Source organism: Phocoena phocoena, chromosome 4, assembly GCF_963924675.1.
Source record: "Phocoena phocoena chromosome 4, mPhoPho1.1, whole genome shotgun sequence".
Lineage (NCBI taxonomy): Eukaryota > Metazoa > Chordata > Mammalia > Artiodactyla > Phocoenidae > Phocoena > Phocoena phocoena.
In genome coordinates this window covers 63,919,439-63,933,643 of record NC_089222.1, presented here as the reverse complement: position 1 = coordinate 63,933,643, position 14,205 = coordinate 63,919,439, and the positions used below count along the sequence as shown (strand labels likewise).

Genomic DNA, 14,205 nt, shown 5'->3' with positions numbered 1-14,205 from the left:
GAGAATGCTGTTGCTTCTCCCACACTCCATGGACCTCACTGTCACTTCCCAGTTCCCCTCTCAGACCATTACCCCTTTCAGGACACTCTCCTCTGTGGTCCTGCCATCCAGTCGTATCACTTTATCCCTCCTCATTACTGTCAGTGCTCCCCTGCTTTGCCCTCATTTTAGTACCTGGCTCACAGTTATCCTCTGTGGCCCAAATCCTGCTGCCATCTGGTTGTCTTCATCCTCTGTGTGAATAATTCAGCCCTGAATAACCCAGCTCTGTTGCTTCTGGGTTCCTTCACTGCCTCAGATCCAGCGACGCTCACCTCACTTCACTTCTGTGACCCATACTTATGGCTTTACCGTAGGTCTTGTCTTTACCCTGAACATTTCTCCACCTCTGAAATGTGAAATCTCACTTTTTCACCACAACATTGTATTTTCCCACATCCCTTTCTCGGTTATTCTAACTAGTACATGTGTTACTTGATCAGCTCCTCCTATCTTTACTTTCTTCTCTATTCAGTTTTCATTTCCAGTCATCACTTCAACTACTCTCTTACCAATGTCCTCAAATGCCACGACTCATCCTTTCATTATGCCCCCTGGCAAAACCCCAGGTGAACCCAACTTTGCACTTCCATGAGCCTATGTTCTCAGATCAGGTCGACGCAAACTGCAAGTTCTCATTCTCCCACCTCACCTGGACTCTCAGGGCTGTCAGAAGGGGAGAAGACTGCAGTTGACCAAACACTGCAGAACCAGTAGTCAAAGCATCCCTTATCCTGTATTTACTTCTCTGAGTAGAAGAGGTTCTTGACTAGATTTAATTCCATGGCAGTTAAAGGCAGTGATTTGGTACAGGAGCAGGACGCCTGGTCCCTGTCTGTGTGTGTTTAATGAGGAAAAATTAAGAAACTAAATTCAATGTAAATGCAATATATACCTATGAAAACATAATTACCAACAGTGAAAAGTTTGGTCTTTCAGCCCTTTGTTCTTGAGAACTTTGAGACCACAAGGTTGTGAAAAGAGAAGTTAGTAGCTAAGAACTTTTTGAAAGAAATAGATATTGTTTTCATGTATATTTTGTTTCAGTGATTAAATGAAAAGTATCAGTTTATAGAACTGAAGAAGATCTAAAGTTATAGCTAAGACACTTCTAAAAAGCATTAGTCTGGCCCACTTTGTAGTTTGGATTATGAGTTGTTTGGAGCCCAGCGGTCCGTCAGCAGACCTGCTCTGAGAGGTGAGCGCCGAGGAGCTCTGCTCCATCTTCACCAGGTGGGCTTCCTTCCCCCGCTGTGTTCAGTTCTGAGATATCACCTGCATGACATTATACTTTACAAAGCACTTTCACATAAACTTCTCATTAGTCCTTATTGTCCCTGTGAGTTTATAATCTCTACATGGTAGGAATTTTCAGCTTGGGACTGAAAGCTAGGAGGCCAGGGTTTTGAACCCCCAAATCTACCTCCTATTTACCCAGGCCAAAGTTTAGGATACAAGCTGCTACAACAGTGAGAGCTATCCAGCCCTCTTGTTACTGAGTGAAATGCAGATGCTTAGTAAATTTGGAAACCTAAATGTTTTAAATAATTTAATGTATATATTATATTAAATAATTTAATACAATTTAAAAATTAAATATATTCCAGAGAAACTAAATCAGTGACTTCTTATTATTGATAACATTCTTTATTCAAAACCAATTGCCACAGGGGATTAAGAGGCACAAATTACTATGTATAAAATAAATAAGCTACAAAGATATATTGTACAGCACAGGTAATATAGCCAATATTTTATAATAACTTTAAATCCAGTATAATCTATAAAAATTTTGAATCACTATGTTGTACACCTAAAACTAAAGAATATTGTAAATCAACTAAACTTCAATTGAAAAAAAAAAAAAACAATCCCAAAGCTAGTCATTGTGAAGTGTAGAAGAGTTATATATACATGTCTTTCACAAAACATCCACAGTGGGTTGCTTAGGTAACAGGTAAACTGCTGCTGTAACAAATAACAATCTCAGTGGCTTAGCACAATAAAGATCATTTTCCTCCTCACTCCACAGTAATTCTAGAACCAGGTTCTTTCCAAGTAGCGGTTCTGCCATCCTCCTGGATAATAAGGGTCAGCAAATTTTTTCTGTAAAGTTCCAGATAGTAAATGTTTTAGACTTTTGGGCCCATATGGTCTCTGTTGCAACTACTCAACTCTGCTATTGAGGACAAAAACAGCCATAGAGCAATTTCGTGGACGACGGGTGTGCGATAGCATCTGCGGGTGCCAGGCGGGAGGGGACCGGGAAGACCCAGCTGAGGGTGTGTGGATTTGAGCCTTCGCGTTTCTAACCCGAGATCTTGAAATGCATCGTGATTCCTGTCTGTTGGACTGTAAAGTTTATGTAGGTAATCTTGGAAACAAGGCTGAATTGGAACAAGCTTTTGGCTATTATGGACCACTCCGAAGTGTGTGGTTTGCTAGAAACCCTCCCGGCTTCGCTTTTGTTTTATTTGAAGATCCCGAGATGCAGCCGATGCTGTCCAAGAGCTGGATGAGAGAACACTATGTGGTCGCCGAGTAAGAGTGGACCTGTCGAATGGGGAAAAGAGAAGTTAAAATCGTGGGCCGCCTCGTTCTTGGGGTCGTCGCCCTCGAGATGATTATCGGAGGAGGAGTCCTCCACCTCACCACACATCTCCAAGACGGAGAAGCTTCTCCCGCAGCCGGAGCAGGTCCCTTTCTAGATATAGGAGAAGAGAGAGATCACTGTCCCAGGAGAGAAATCACAAGCCGCCCTGATCTTTCTCTGGGTCTCCTAGCCGATCCAGGTCAAATGAAAGGAAATAGAAGACCAGTTTGCAAGAGGAGTGGTGCACAGGAAATAACTTCATTTGACAGGAGTATGTACAGAAAATTCAAGTTTTGTTTGAGACTTCGTAAGTTTGGTGCATTTTTTAAATGTTTTAGCTGTTCACATTTGTTTGTCTCTTGGAACAGTGACACATAAAGATGTAATTCTCTATGGTTTGAAATGGATTATATGAGGCATGTAATATCAAGAATTGTTACTTTACAATGTTCCCTTATGCAAAATTGAATTTGCTTTGAATTTTTAGTCTTGCATAGACTGATAATAAACCTCTAACTCCTGTCCAGCTAAAGTGTGATGTTTAATATTATGGAAACAAAACTGGCAAAAATTGAAAAGACTTTCTGTAGCTGGGATATGCAGCTGTAGTTAAGCAAGCAGTCTTTAAAAGCTGCTGTGAACACAAATCAGCAGGTAAAAATAAAAGCTGCACCCTTAAACTAGATTAGAGGTTTAAAAATTCCACTAGTCTTCACCCCGGACAAGAGGTTGTCTGGTGGGTTTAGAATCTAAGAAGTTTCAAGAAAGTTAGTTTACCTTTGCTTTAGGTCATAAGTTCCTTCTGTGATTGCTGTATATGAATACATAGCTCTTTATAATATTATTTGGAAATTTGAGACTATTCAATATACCCATGTCCTGCTAGTTTAAGGGTACATTGTAGAGCTGAACTTTGAGTTACTGTGCAAGATTTTTTTTTCATGCTGTCATTTGTAATATGTTTTGTGAGAATCCTTGGGATTAAAGTTTTGGTTACAAATTGTTGTTTAACCTGAAAGCCTGTTTTTCCTCGCAAAACTAAAATCTGAGCTTGGTACCAATCAAGTCCAGGTATAACATTCCTATTGGAAGCCATACTTACATTTTCTTGTAAAGTGCTTTTGAAAATAAAATATTAACATAATTGTGTAATAGTTGAACCCACTATTAGCATAGTTCTGGTCCCATAGAAGGCAGTTTGTTACACAAATCTTATTTTGTAAGAAACACAATTTGAGGCTTTTGAAGTGAAGGGAATTTTTGGTTGTCTACTTAAGTGATGATACATTTTTAGGAGTAGAAGCCAGTTCAAAGTCCATGATATTCAGTGACCAGCATTTTAAAGTATAGCCACCTGATACATTATAATCCAAAGTTGCTGGTAAAACAAACAAACAAACAAAAGAAACTTTAGCACAAAGTAGAACTTTAAACATTCCACAAAGCTTTAAAAATTGCTTCCATTTTATATAATTTGAGGTGTTGCATGGAAATTCTAAATTGATCCATCATGATGTGAAATTCACTATCTGGTTTAAATGTAACAATGCAGAATTGAATATGGAGGCATGCATAACCTTCTTCTTAGAAATCTAGAGGAGTTGTAATTTCAAATTTTTGTGCAATTAGATTAAATCATAATGCAACAGTCTTTTGGCTTAGTTTCCTTAAATGTACTATTTAAAGATAGTTTTGGATTATGCTGTACTGACTTTCTTTAATATAAAAGATGTCATTGTATTAATCTATAAGAATGTTTTATAAGATACAGATCCTAAACAAATTATTTCCAGTGGTCCTTCTTCACCTTTCACGCACATATCAAGGGAGGAGAGTCCTGGGTGTCACAGGGAGAGAACTGGTGTCAGTGGAGTTCAGTATGAGCCTTGTTACAGAAGACACTTTTAAGATGGCCTATTGATTTACTGGGAGCTCGGGCTTTGGGCCTTTTTTCTTTTGGCATTTCATAGCTTAGGATCAAGCAAGGCAAGATAGCTAAGAATTCATGGAAGTAATATGGTACATCAATATTACACTGCTCTTATAAATCTACATGGGCATGTTTGGCAGTATACAACTTGCAGAGTCTTGAATTGGAAGGGTTTCTGTAAAAAGGATAGTGGATTATAGCTATAATGTGGCTAATACAGACCTGATATAAAATTAACCTCCAGGATTTAACCTTAGGGTCCAAATTTGCAATCACTTTAACCAGAAAACCTAGCACAATTTTATGGCTTGTTAAAAATATGGAAGATAGAAGTCGTTAAAACCTTACATTCTACATTTAAATTGTGGCTATTAAAAAGTTTAGTTACTTTGATTTCTGAAATTAACAAGTCCCGTTGGCCAGTTTTGTCTTGCATTCTCAGTTGAGTATGATACTGAAAGCAGTCACAGAGACTTTGACTTGTGGTGTAATGATTACAGGTGTTCACTAGAGGTCACTATTAATAATACTTGGTGATAATTTAAGGAACATATGTAAGGATTATAGTTGGTTTTTATGCTTTCAAGAATAGTTAATATTCTATGGTTCTCGGTTCATTGTGGGTTACTTCTGACCTCCATGTCTTAAGCAGAAAGGTAAATACAAAGATAAACTAGCCAGAGAAATTTTAATTTTATGAGATGTAGATACATTTTACCTACTGTTTCTATGCTTTTTTACTGTTCCTTGAAAGGTCATGTGATCAGTAGATGGCATCACCACCTTTTTAGATTCACCCATGTCTGAATGGCAAGTCCTGGTCGCTTTTTACTGTAGAGTTATGGTTTATATTCTTACAGTGTTTCTTTTTCAGGAATGGTGTTTTCCAGGCCTACTGACTCATTTTTCCATCCCTGATTATATAAGAACCACTGGTTTACTACTTTGTATTAGTGTGCTTTTATTTTCAGAATCCCCAACATGATTTAGTTGTCGGACCTGGTTGGTGGTAATATCTTCTGGTTGTATATTTCTGTACTAGACTGTTGCCTTCTGGTTTTCCGGTTTTTTTTTGAGAATGTGAAAGATTTTTATAATTAAAGTAGCTGAAGAAAAGAAACAGCCATAGACAATACAAAAACAAATCAGTGTGATTGATTCCAGTAAAACTTTATTTATGGACACTAAAATTTGAATTTGATATAATTTTCCTGTGTCACAAAATATTCTTATTCTTTCATTTTCAGCTATTTAAAATGTTAAAATATTCTTAGCTCACCAGCAGTACAAAAGCAGGCAGTGGGCTGGATGCAACCTGCAGGCCAACATCTGCTCTAGGGTCTCCTCCAAAGCCTCAGAGTTGTCCTCTGCATCCTCTATACCCAGGTGGTAATGAAGGATTTTGTGGGTGATTTTAGGGGCCAGTCGTGATCCCACACCACCCTCTTCCCCATTCCCTTGACCAGAATTAGTTACAGGCCGTACCAGGATACCAGAGGTTTAGAAAGTACAGGCTTCTATGTGCCCAGGAAGAAAATGAAATGGTGTGGGAAAGAAATAGCAACATCTTTGCCATCGAATAATTTTTCTACATTTTCCATCCTTCTTGCCTTTTAAAAAAATATTTCTCACTTTTCTTTTCCCTTCCCCAGCTGGGTGGTTCAACTTCTCCAATTTCACTGTTTTAGTTTGATCTTTCTTTAAATATTTCTTCAAATATCTTTATCTTGAAGTTTTTCTTGACTCATCCAACCAAAAATAATCTCTTTCCTTTGAATCACCAAAGAAATTTGAACTTCTCTCATCACTTACTTTACCTTTAAGGGTGGATATTTATGAACCTTTTTCTTTCCCATCACTAGATTATAAGTTCCTTGAGGGTTGGTACTACTCATATTTTTTTTTTTTTTTTAAATTTATCTATTTATTTATTTTTGGCTGTGTTGGGTCTTCGTTTCTGTGCGAGGGCTTTCTCTAGTTGCGGAGAGCGGGGGCCACTCTTCATCGCGGTGCGCGGGCCTCTCACTGTCGTGGCCTTCTCTTGTTGCAGAGCACAGGCTCCAGTCGCGCAGGCTCAGTAGCTGTGGCGCACGGGCTTAGTTGCTCCGCGGCATGTGGGATCTTCCCAGACCAGGGCTCGAACACGTGTCCCCTGCATTGGCAGGCAGATTCTCAACCACTGCGCCACCAGGGAAGTCCTACTCATATTTTTAATAACAGTTTTATTGAGGTGAAACATATGTCATAAAGTTCACCCATTTAAAGAGTACAATTCAACATCAAATGCTGCAACTGCTGAAAAAAAGTATGGCAATCCCTCCAAAAATTAAAACTAGAATTACCATATGATTCAGCAATTCCACTTCTGGGTATATCAAAAAGAATTGAAGGCAGGGACTCAAACGGGTATTTGTATAATCATGTCCATAGCAGAATTATTCACAATAGTGGACTAATGGTGGAAGCAACCCAAATGTCCATTAACAGATGAATGAATAAACAAAATGTGGTACATATATATATTCAAAGGGCTATTATTCAGTCTTAAAAGGTGGGAAATTCTGATACACGCTACAACATGAATAAACCTGGAGGCTATTCTACTAAGAGAAATGAGCTAGTCACAAAAGGACAAATAATATTTGATTCCACTTATATGAGGCACCTAGAGTAGTCTTTGTTGAAAAAGACTAGAGTAGTCAAAATTATAAAGATAGAAAGTAGAATGATGGTTGCCAGGGGCTGGGGAGAGGGCAAAATGGGGAGTTATTGTTTAATAAGTACAATTTCAGGTTTGTTTGTTTTTTGTTTTTGCGGTACGCGGGCCTCTCACTGCTGTGGCCTCTCCCGTTGCGGAGCACAGGCTCCGGATGCGCAGGCTCAGCGGCCACGGCTCATGGGCCCAGCTGCTCTGCGGCATGTGGGATCTTCCTGGACCGGGGTACGAACCCGTGTCCCCCGCATCGGTGGGCGGACTCTCAACCACTGCGCCACCAGGGAAGTCCAGAGTTTCAGTTTTGCAAGATGAAAAGTGTTCTGGAGATGGATGGTGGTGCTGGTTGCACAACTCTGTGAATGTACTTAATGCCCCTGAACTGTACCCTTAGAAATGGTTATGATGTTAAGTTTCATGTTAAATGTATTTTACCGCAATTAAAACATTTTTAAAAGACATAGTAACAATTGTCACCAAAAAGAGAGTACACTTAAGTGGTTTTTAGATATTCATAAAGTTGTGTAGCCATTGCCACAAAAAATTTTAGAACATTTCCATCACTTTAAAAAGAAACCCTGTACCCATTTGCAGTTATTCCTCATTGCCCATCCTCCCAGCTCCTGGCAACTACTAATCTACTTTCTGTCTCTATGGATGTTCCTATTCTGGACATGTCATATAAATGGAATCATATAACAAGTAAACTTTTGCATCCAACTTCTTTAACTTAGCATAATGTTTTTTAAGGCTCATCCATGTTATAGGATGTACCATTTAGTTTTACGGCTGAGTAATATTCCACTGGAGAGACATACCACCTTTTGTTTATCCATGTTGATAGACATTTGGCTTGTTTCTTCTTTTTGGCTATTTTGAATAATGCTGCTATGAACATCTATGTACAAGTTTTGTGTGGATGTATGTCTTCATTTCTCTTGGGTTATGTATATACCTACCTACCTACCTAGGAATCGAATTGCTGGATCGTAGGTAACTCCACGTTTAACATTTTGAGGAACTTCCAGCTTGTTTTCTACTGCAACAGCACCATTTTACAATTTGCCAGCAGTGAATCAGGGTATCAATTTCTCCACATCCTCACCAGAACTTGTTATCGTCTGTCTTTTTAAATTATAGCTATCCTAGTGGGTATGAAGTGGTAGCTCATTGTGGTTTTGATCCTCATTTCCATAGTGACTAATGATGTTAGGCATCTCTTCATATGCTTATTGGCCATTTGTATATCTTCTTTGGAGAAATGTTTAATTGATCCTTTGCCTAATTTTATTTTATTTTAAAAAAATTTTTATTGGAGTATAGTTGATTTACAATGTTGTGTTAGTTTCAGGTGTACAGCAAAGTGAGTCTTATACATATACATATATCCACTCTTTTTTAGATTCTTTTCCCATATAGACCATTATAGAGTATTGAGTAGAGCTCCCTGTGCTATACAGTAGGTCCTTATTAGTTATCTCTTTTATATATAGTAGTGTGTTTATATCAATCCTAATCTTTCAATTTATCCCTCCCCCTACTTACCCCCTGGTAACCATAAGTTTGTTTTCTATCTGTAACTCTATTTCTGTTTTGTAGATGAGTTCATTTGTACCCTTTTTTAAGATTCCACATGTGAGCGATATCATATGATATTTGTCTTTCTCTGTCTGACTTACTTCACTCAGTATGAGAATATCTAGGTCCATTTATGTTGCTGCAGATTCCTTTGCCTAATTTTAAATTGAGCTGTCTTTTTATTGTCGAGTTTGAGTTCTTTATATATTCTGATACAAGTACCTTATCAGATATATGATTTGCAAATATTTTCTCCTATTCTATGGGTTTTTTTTCACTTTCTTTATTGTGTCCTTCAAAGCACAAAAGTTTTTAATTTTGATAATGTCCAATTTATCTATCTTTTTCTTTTATTGCTTATGTTCTTGGTGTCATTTCTAAGAAACTATTGCCTAATCCAAGGTCATGAAGATTTACTCATAAGAGTTTTACAGTTTTAGCTCTTACTTTGGTCTTTGATCCACTTTGAGTGATCCACTTTGATCTACTTTTGTATATGGTGTGAGGTAGAAGTTCAACAAAATTCTTTTGCATATGGATATCAGTTGTCCCAGCACCTTTGTTGAAAAAGACTATTCTTTCCCCATTGGATTATATTGGCACCCTTGTCAAAAATTGATTTTCCATCAATGTATGAGTTTATTTCAGGACTCTCAATTCTATCTCATTGATCTATATGTCTATCCTTATTCCAGTATCACACTGTCTTGAATAGTGTAGATTTGTCAAAAGTTTTGAAATTGGAAAGAGTTTGTTCTTTTTGTTTTTTCTATATTGTTTTGGTTATTCTGGATTTCTTGTATTTCTATATGACTTGTAGGATCAGCTTGTTAATTTCTGCAAAAAAAAACAGTTGGATTTTTCATAGTGATTGCACTGGATCTGCAGATTGACTTGGGTAATATTGCCATCTTAACAATATTAAGTCTTCTGATCCACGAACATGGGATGTCGTTCCATTTATTTAGGTTTTATTCAATTTCTCTCAACAATGTTCTTTTGTTATTAGTGTTACAATTAGTTATTAGTCTTACAATTCTTCCTTAAATTTATTCTGAAGTATTCTTTTTAATGCTATTATAAGTGGAATTGTTTTCTTAATTTCATATGCAGATTATTCATTGCTAGGATATATAAATAAAATTGATTTGTGTATATTGATCTTGTATCCTGCAACCTTGCTGAACTTGTTTATTATTTCTAATAGCATGTGTGTGTTTGTGTGTGAATCCTACTTACTGTTATACCTTCTGAATCACTTAATACAGTGCCTAGCCTTAACTAGTATTCAATCCATTTGTAGTCCTTGAATTTGTACCTTTGAATGCCACGTTTCCACAGAAGCCTTCCATTTACTGAGTAATTTCTCAGTTCCCAATACCATTGAATCATTCTTTTTCTCCTTCACTCTTATCTGCAGGCTTGGGAACAATGGGCCGAGGCATTGCCATATCTTTTGCAATGGCCAAAATCCCTGTGATTGCTGTAGAATCAGACAAGAAGCAGCTAGAGACTGCAAACAAGATAATAACCTCCATCTTAGAAAAGGAAGTGTCCAAAATGCAGCAGAGTGGCCACCATTGGTCAGGACCAAAACCCAGGTTAACTACATCTATAAAAGAGCTTAGTGGTGTAGATTTAGTCATTGAAGCAGTATTTGAGGAAAGGAACCTGAAGAAACAGGTCTTTGCTGAACTGTCAGCTGTGTGCAAGCCAGAAGCATTTCTGTGCACCAACACTTCAGCCCTGGACATTGATGAGATTGCTTCTTCCAGCGATCGTCCTCACTTGGTCATTGGCACCCACTTCTTCTCACCAGCTCACGTCATGAAGTTGTTAGAGGTTATTCCCAGCCGATACTCTTCCCCCACTACCATTGCCACTATTATGAATTTATCAAAAAAGATTAACAAAATTGGAGTAGTGGTAGGAAATTGTTTTGGATTTGTTGGGAATCGAATGTTGAAGCCTTATTATAATCAGACATATTTCTTATTGGAAGAAGGCAGTAAACCAGAGGAGATAGATCAGGTGCTGGAAGAGTTTGGTTTCAAAATGGGACCTTTTAGAGTGTCTGATCTTGCTGGGTTGGATGTAGGTTGGAAATCCCGAAAAGAGCAAGGTCTTACTGGGCCTACATTGCCTCCAGGAACTCCCTCCCGAAAGCGAGGCAGCTGGAGATATTGCCCAATTCCTGATATGCTCTGTGAATCAGGACGATTTGGCCAGAAGACAGGTGAGGGTTGGTACCTTTATGATAAGCCATTAGGTAGGATTCACAAACCTAATCCCTGGCTTTCCAAATTTCTGACACAGTACAGAGAAACCTATCACATTGAACCACGTATCATTAGCCGGGATGAGATCCTCGAGCGCTGCTTATATTCACTCATCAGTGAAGCATTCCGCATCTTGGAAGAAGGGATGGCGGCTACCCCAGAGCACATTGATGTGGTCTATTTACACGGGTATGGATGGCCAAGGCACAGGGGTGGGCCCATGTTCTATGCTTCCACAGTTGGGTTGCCCACAGTGGTAGAGAAGTTGCAGAAATATCACCGGCAGAATCCTGATATTCCCCAACTGGAGCCTTGTGACTATCTGAAAAAACTGGCTTCCCAGGGAAACCCTCCTCTGAAAGAGTGGCAAAGCTTGGCAGGACCCCCCAGCAGTAAATTGTGATTCAGTCTTTCAGGTTTTGCCTCACATGCTGGCATCAGGTAATGCTCATTGAATTTCAGTGAAACTAAATCCAAAGATCCAAAGTAAGATTGCTCTGAAATGCAAAGCAAAAGAAGTAATTGGCCAGCTAAAACTCTTCTTTGGGTCTTCTGTCGGATGAAGATTCTAATGGGTCAGATCTTTAGGAATGTGCTTCCTATGCCTGGGAATCTGTCCCTATCAGATAAATTATTTCAATCTCAGTGAATAAACTTATGTTAACACCATAATCACTAAGGAAAGAGCCTCAGGAATAAGTTGAGGTCCCCAAGTTCTTTGATCATTGGAGAAATATGTCATTAATTATTCACTGATACATGTATAAATTCATTTTGAGTCCTTTCAACCTCACACACGTAGCACTGATAGGAAATCTTATGGACCCTTCATTCAACAGACACTCATCATGCACCCCTGAGCATCTTGCACAGCTCTTGACAGACCTAGAGTCCAGAGGGGCATTAATCCAGCAAGGAAGCCTATGATACATATCACTTCAGTCTCAGAGGTGGAGTGAAGATGGTTGGCAGGGTAGAGTCAGCAGTGAGGGTCTCTATGAGTGAGCTTGGAAAGCTGCCAAGGGAGAGGCAGAGGCAGTAGTCAGAGGCAGAGTATCAATGGCAGAACAGTGCTGAAGTTTAGGCGAAACACAATTGAGAGTTGGTGAGGAAACCACATACTTCAGACCAGAATAGGGAGGTCAGGGTAGCTTGGCAAGTCATGCTCAGTATAACACTTCTGTCCAAGGCCCATGTGCACAGTTGTCCTTGCTGCTTGCAAGAGGCTCAGTAACATTTTATGATAATTTCCTCAAGACCACCGGATGTCCACAACCTGGTCTTTATTTACTCTTCTAGTCAGACAGAAGTAATGGAAAGTAGTTAAGTTGTTGACTTAGTGTAAGAAGAGATCTCAAGGATCTAACCTCCTCTCATTCTGTGATAAAGTCATGATGCATTTCCCGGTCATGATATGCCTTTGTGATGTTGGGTATGAAATCTTAGCAAGTCTAAAATTATTGTAAAATAAATTTTGTTTAATTTTGTTATAAGAACTCTTTTTACTTTTTGCCTTGTATGGTTAAATGTTGAGGGGCTAGTCAACACAAAAACTTGTACACAAATGTTTATAGCAGAATTATTCATAATAGCCCCACATTGGAAACAACCTAAATGTCCATCAACTGATGAATGGATAAATAAAATGTAGAATAGCCATACAATAGGATATTATTTAGTCATAAAAAGAAATGAAGTGCTAATACATGCTACAACATGATGAACCTTGAAAATATTATGCTAAGTGAAAAAATAGGCAAATCTATTGAGATAGAAAGCAGATTACAGCTTGCCTAAGGCTGGAATGATTGGGGGTGCGGAATAGGGAGTGGTTGTTAATGGGTACAAGGTTTCTTTCTGGGTTGATGAAAATGTTCTGAAATTATTGTGGTGATGGTTGCATAACTCTGTAAATCTGCTAAAAACCATTGACTTGTATACCTTAAATGTGTGAACTGTATGGTATGTGAATTATATCTTAATACAGTTAATAAATAAGTAAACAAACAAACAAATGGGCTTAGGTTATTGTCCTTCAGGATGATGTAAAGGAACTGGATTTTTTACAATATTTTCACCAGTGAACCCAAACAAAATTACCAAAAGTTCTGATAGAGAAATCTTGAAGGAATATAGCATAAGTTTTCCATTGTACAAAACAAACCAAAAAAACTTCTAGAGTGTGCTTTGAGTTGTAGCTCAATTTAGAATAATTGTTGAGATGTGTATTGCTGGATTTTATATAAATTGGTCCTTGAAATTAAAGACATCAATAGAAAAAAATTCCTGAAAATAGTAACTCTGTCTCCAAAGTGTCTTAGTTTCAAATTAATGTAAACTTATTTCAAATTCATACACACATCAACTTTTTCTTCTTTAGACCTTGAGTAGATTTCAATTTTGAGTTCTCTTTTTTTTTTAGTTCTTAAAACTTATTTTCATCCTACATTCTCCTTTAGATTGGGGTTTTGAAACTAGAGTGTCTATGAATAGATTTTGAGTCAATAATCCCTGAAATTTTATGCTAACATTTGTGTATATGTATCTGAGTGCATTGCTTAGAAAAGGTGCCATATCTTACATTGTATTCTCTGACATGTCTATGACCCAATAAATGTTAAGGACCAATACTTTATATATTGATATAAAATGGGAAGAAGAAGCATGAGTTCAATTATCCTTATTTTGTGTCAAAGGAGGCAAGACTGATTAAAACTGTTGGGTCCCATAAACAACAGTGGCTAATATGAAGAAACCTTTCCAGGATATCCCATCCCATTATTGAAAATGCACTTGCTTAAAGACTTATTTTATTGTTGTTGTTGTTGTCAATAATTTTAAAACTATATATTTTTTAAAAAACACATTCTATATTACTCAGCCTTAAAAAGAAATGAAATTGAGCTATTTGTAATGAGATGGATAGACCTAGAGTCTGTCATACAGAGTGAAGTAAGTCAGAAAGAAAAAGACAAATACTGTATGCTAACACATATATATGGAATTTAAGGGAAAAAAATGTCATGAAGAACCTAGGGGTAAGATAGGAATAAAGACGCAGACCTACTGGAGA

The 14,205-nt window shown here is 37.8% G+C and overlaps 1 protein-coding gene and 1 pseudogene across 1 annotated transcript in view; both read left to right on the top strand.

Moving 5' to 3' along the window:
• EHHADH (enoyl-CoA hydratase and 3-hydroxyacyl CoA dehydrogenase) overlaps positions 1 to 12,082 on the top strand; it is a 50,253-nt gene extending 38,171 nt beyond the window's left edge. Inside the window, exon 7 of the mRNA XM_065876512.1 lies at positions 10,274 to 12,082. Within this exon, the coding sequence (XP_065732584.1) occupies positions 10,274 to 11,535 (1,262 nt within the window). The 3' untranslated portion in view covers positions 11,536 to 12,082. The remainder of the gene's footprint in view (positions 1 to 10,273) is intronic.
• LOC136122791 (serine/arginine-rich splicing factor 3 pseudogene) lies at positions 2,366 to 2,850 on the top strand (annotated as a pseudogene).
• Positions 12,083 to 14,205: the final 2,123 nt, after the last annotated feature.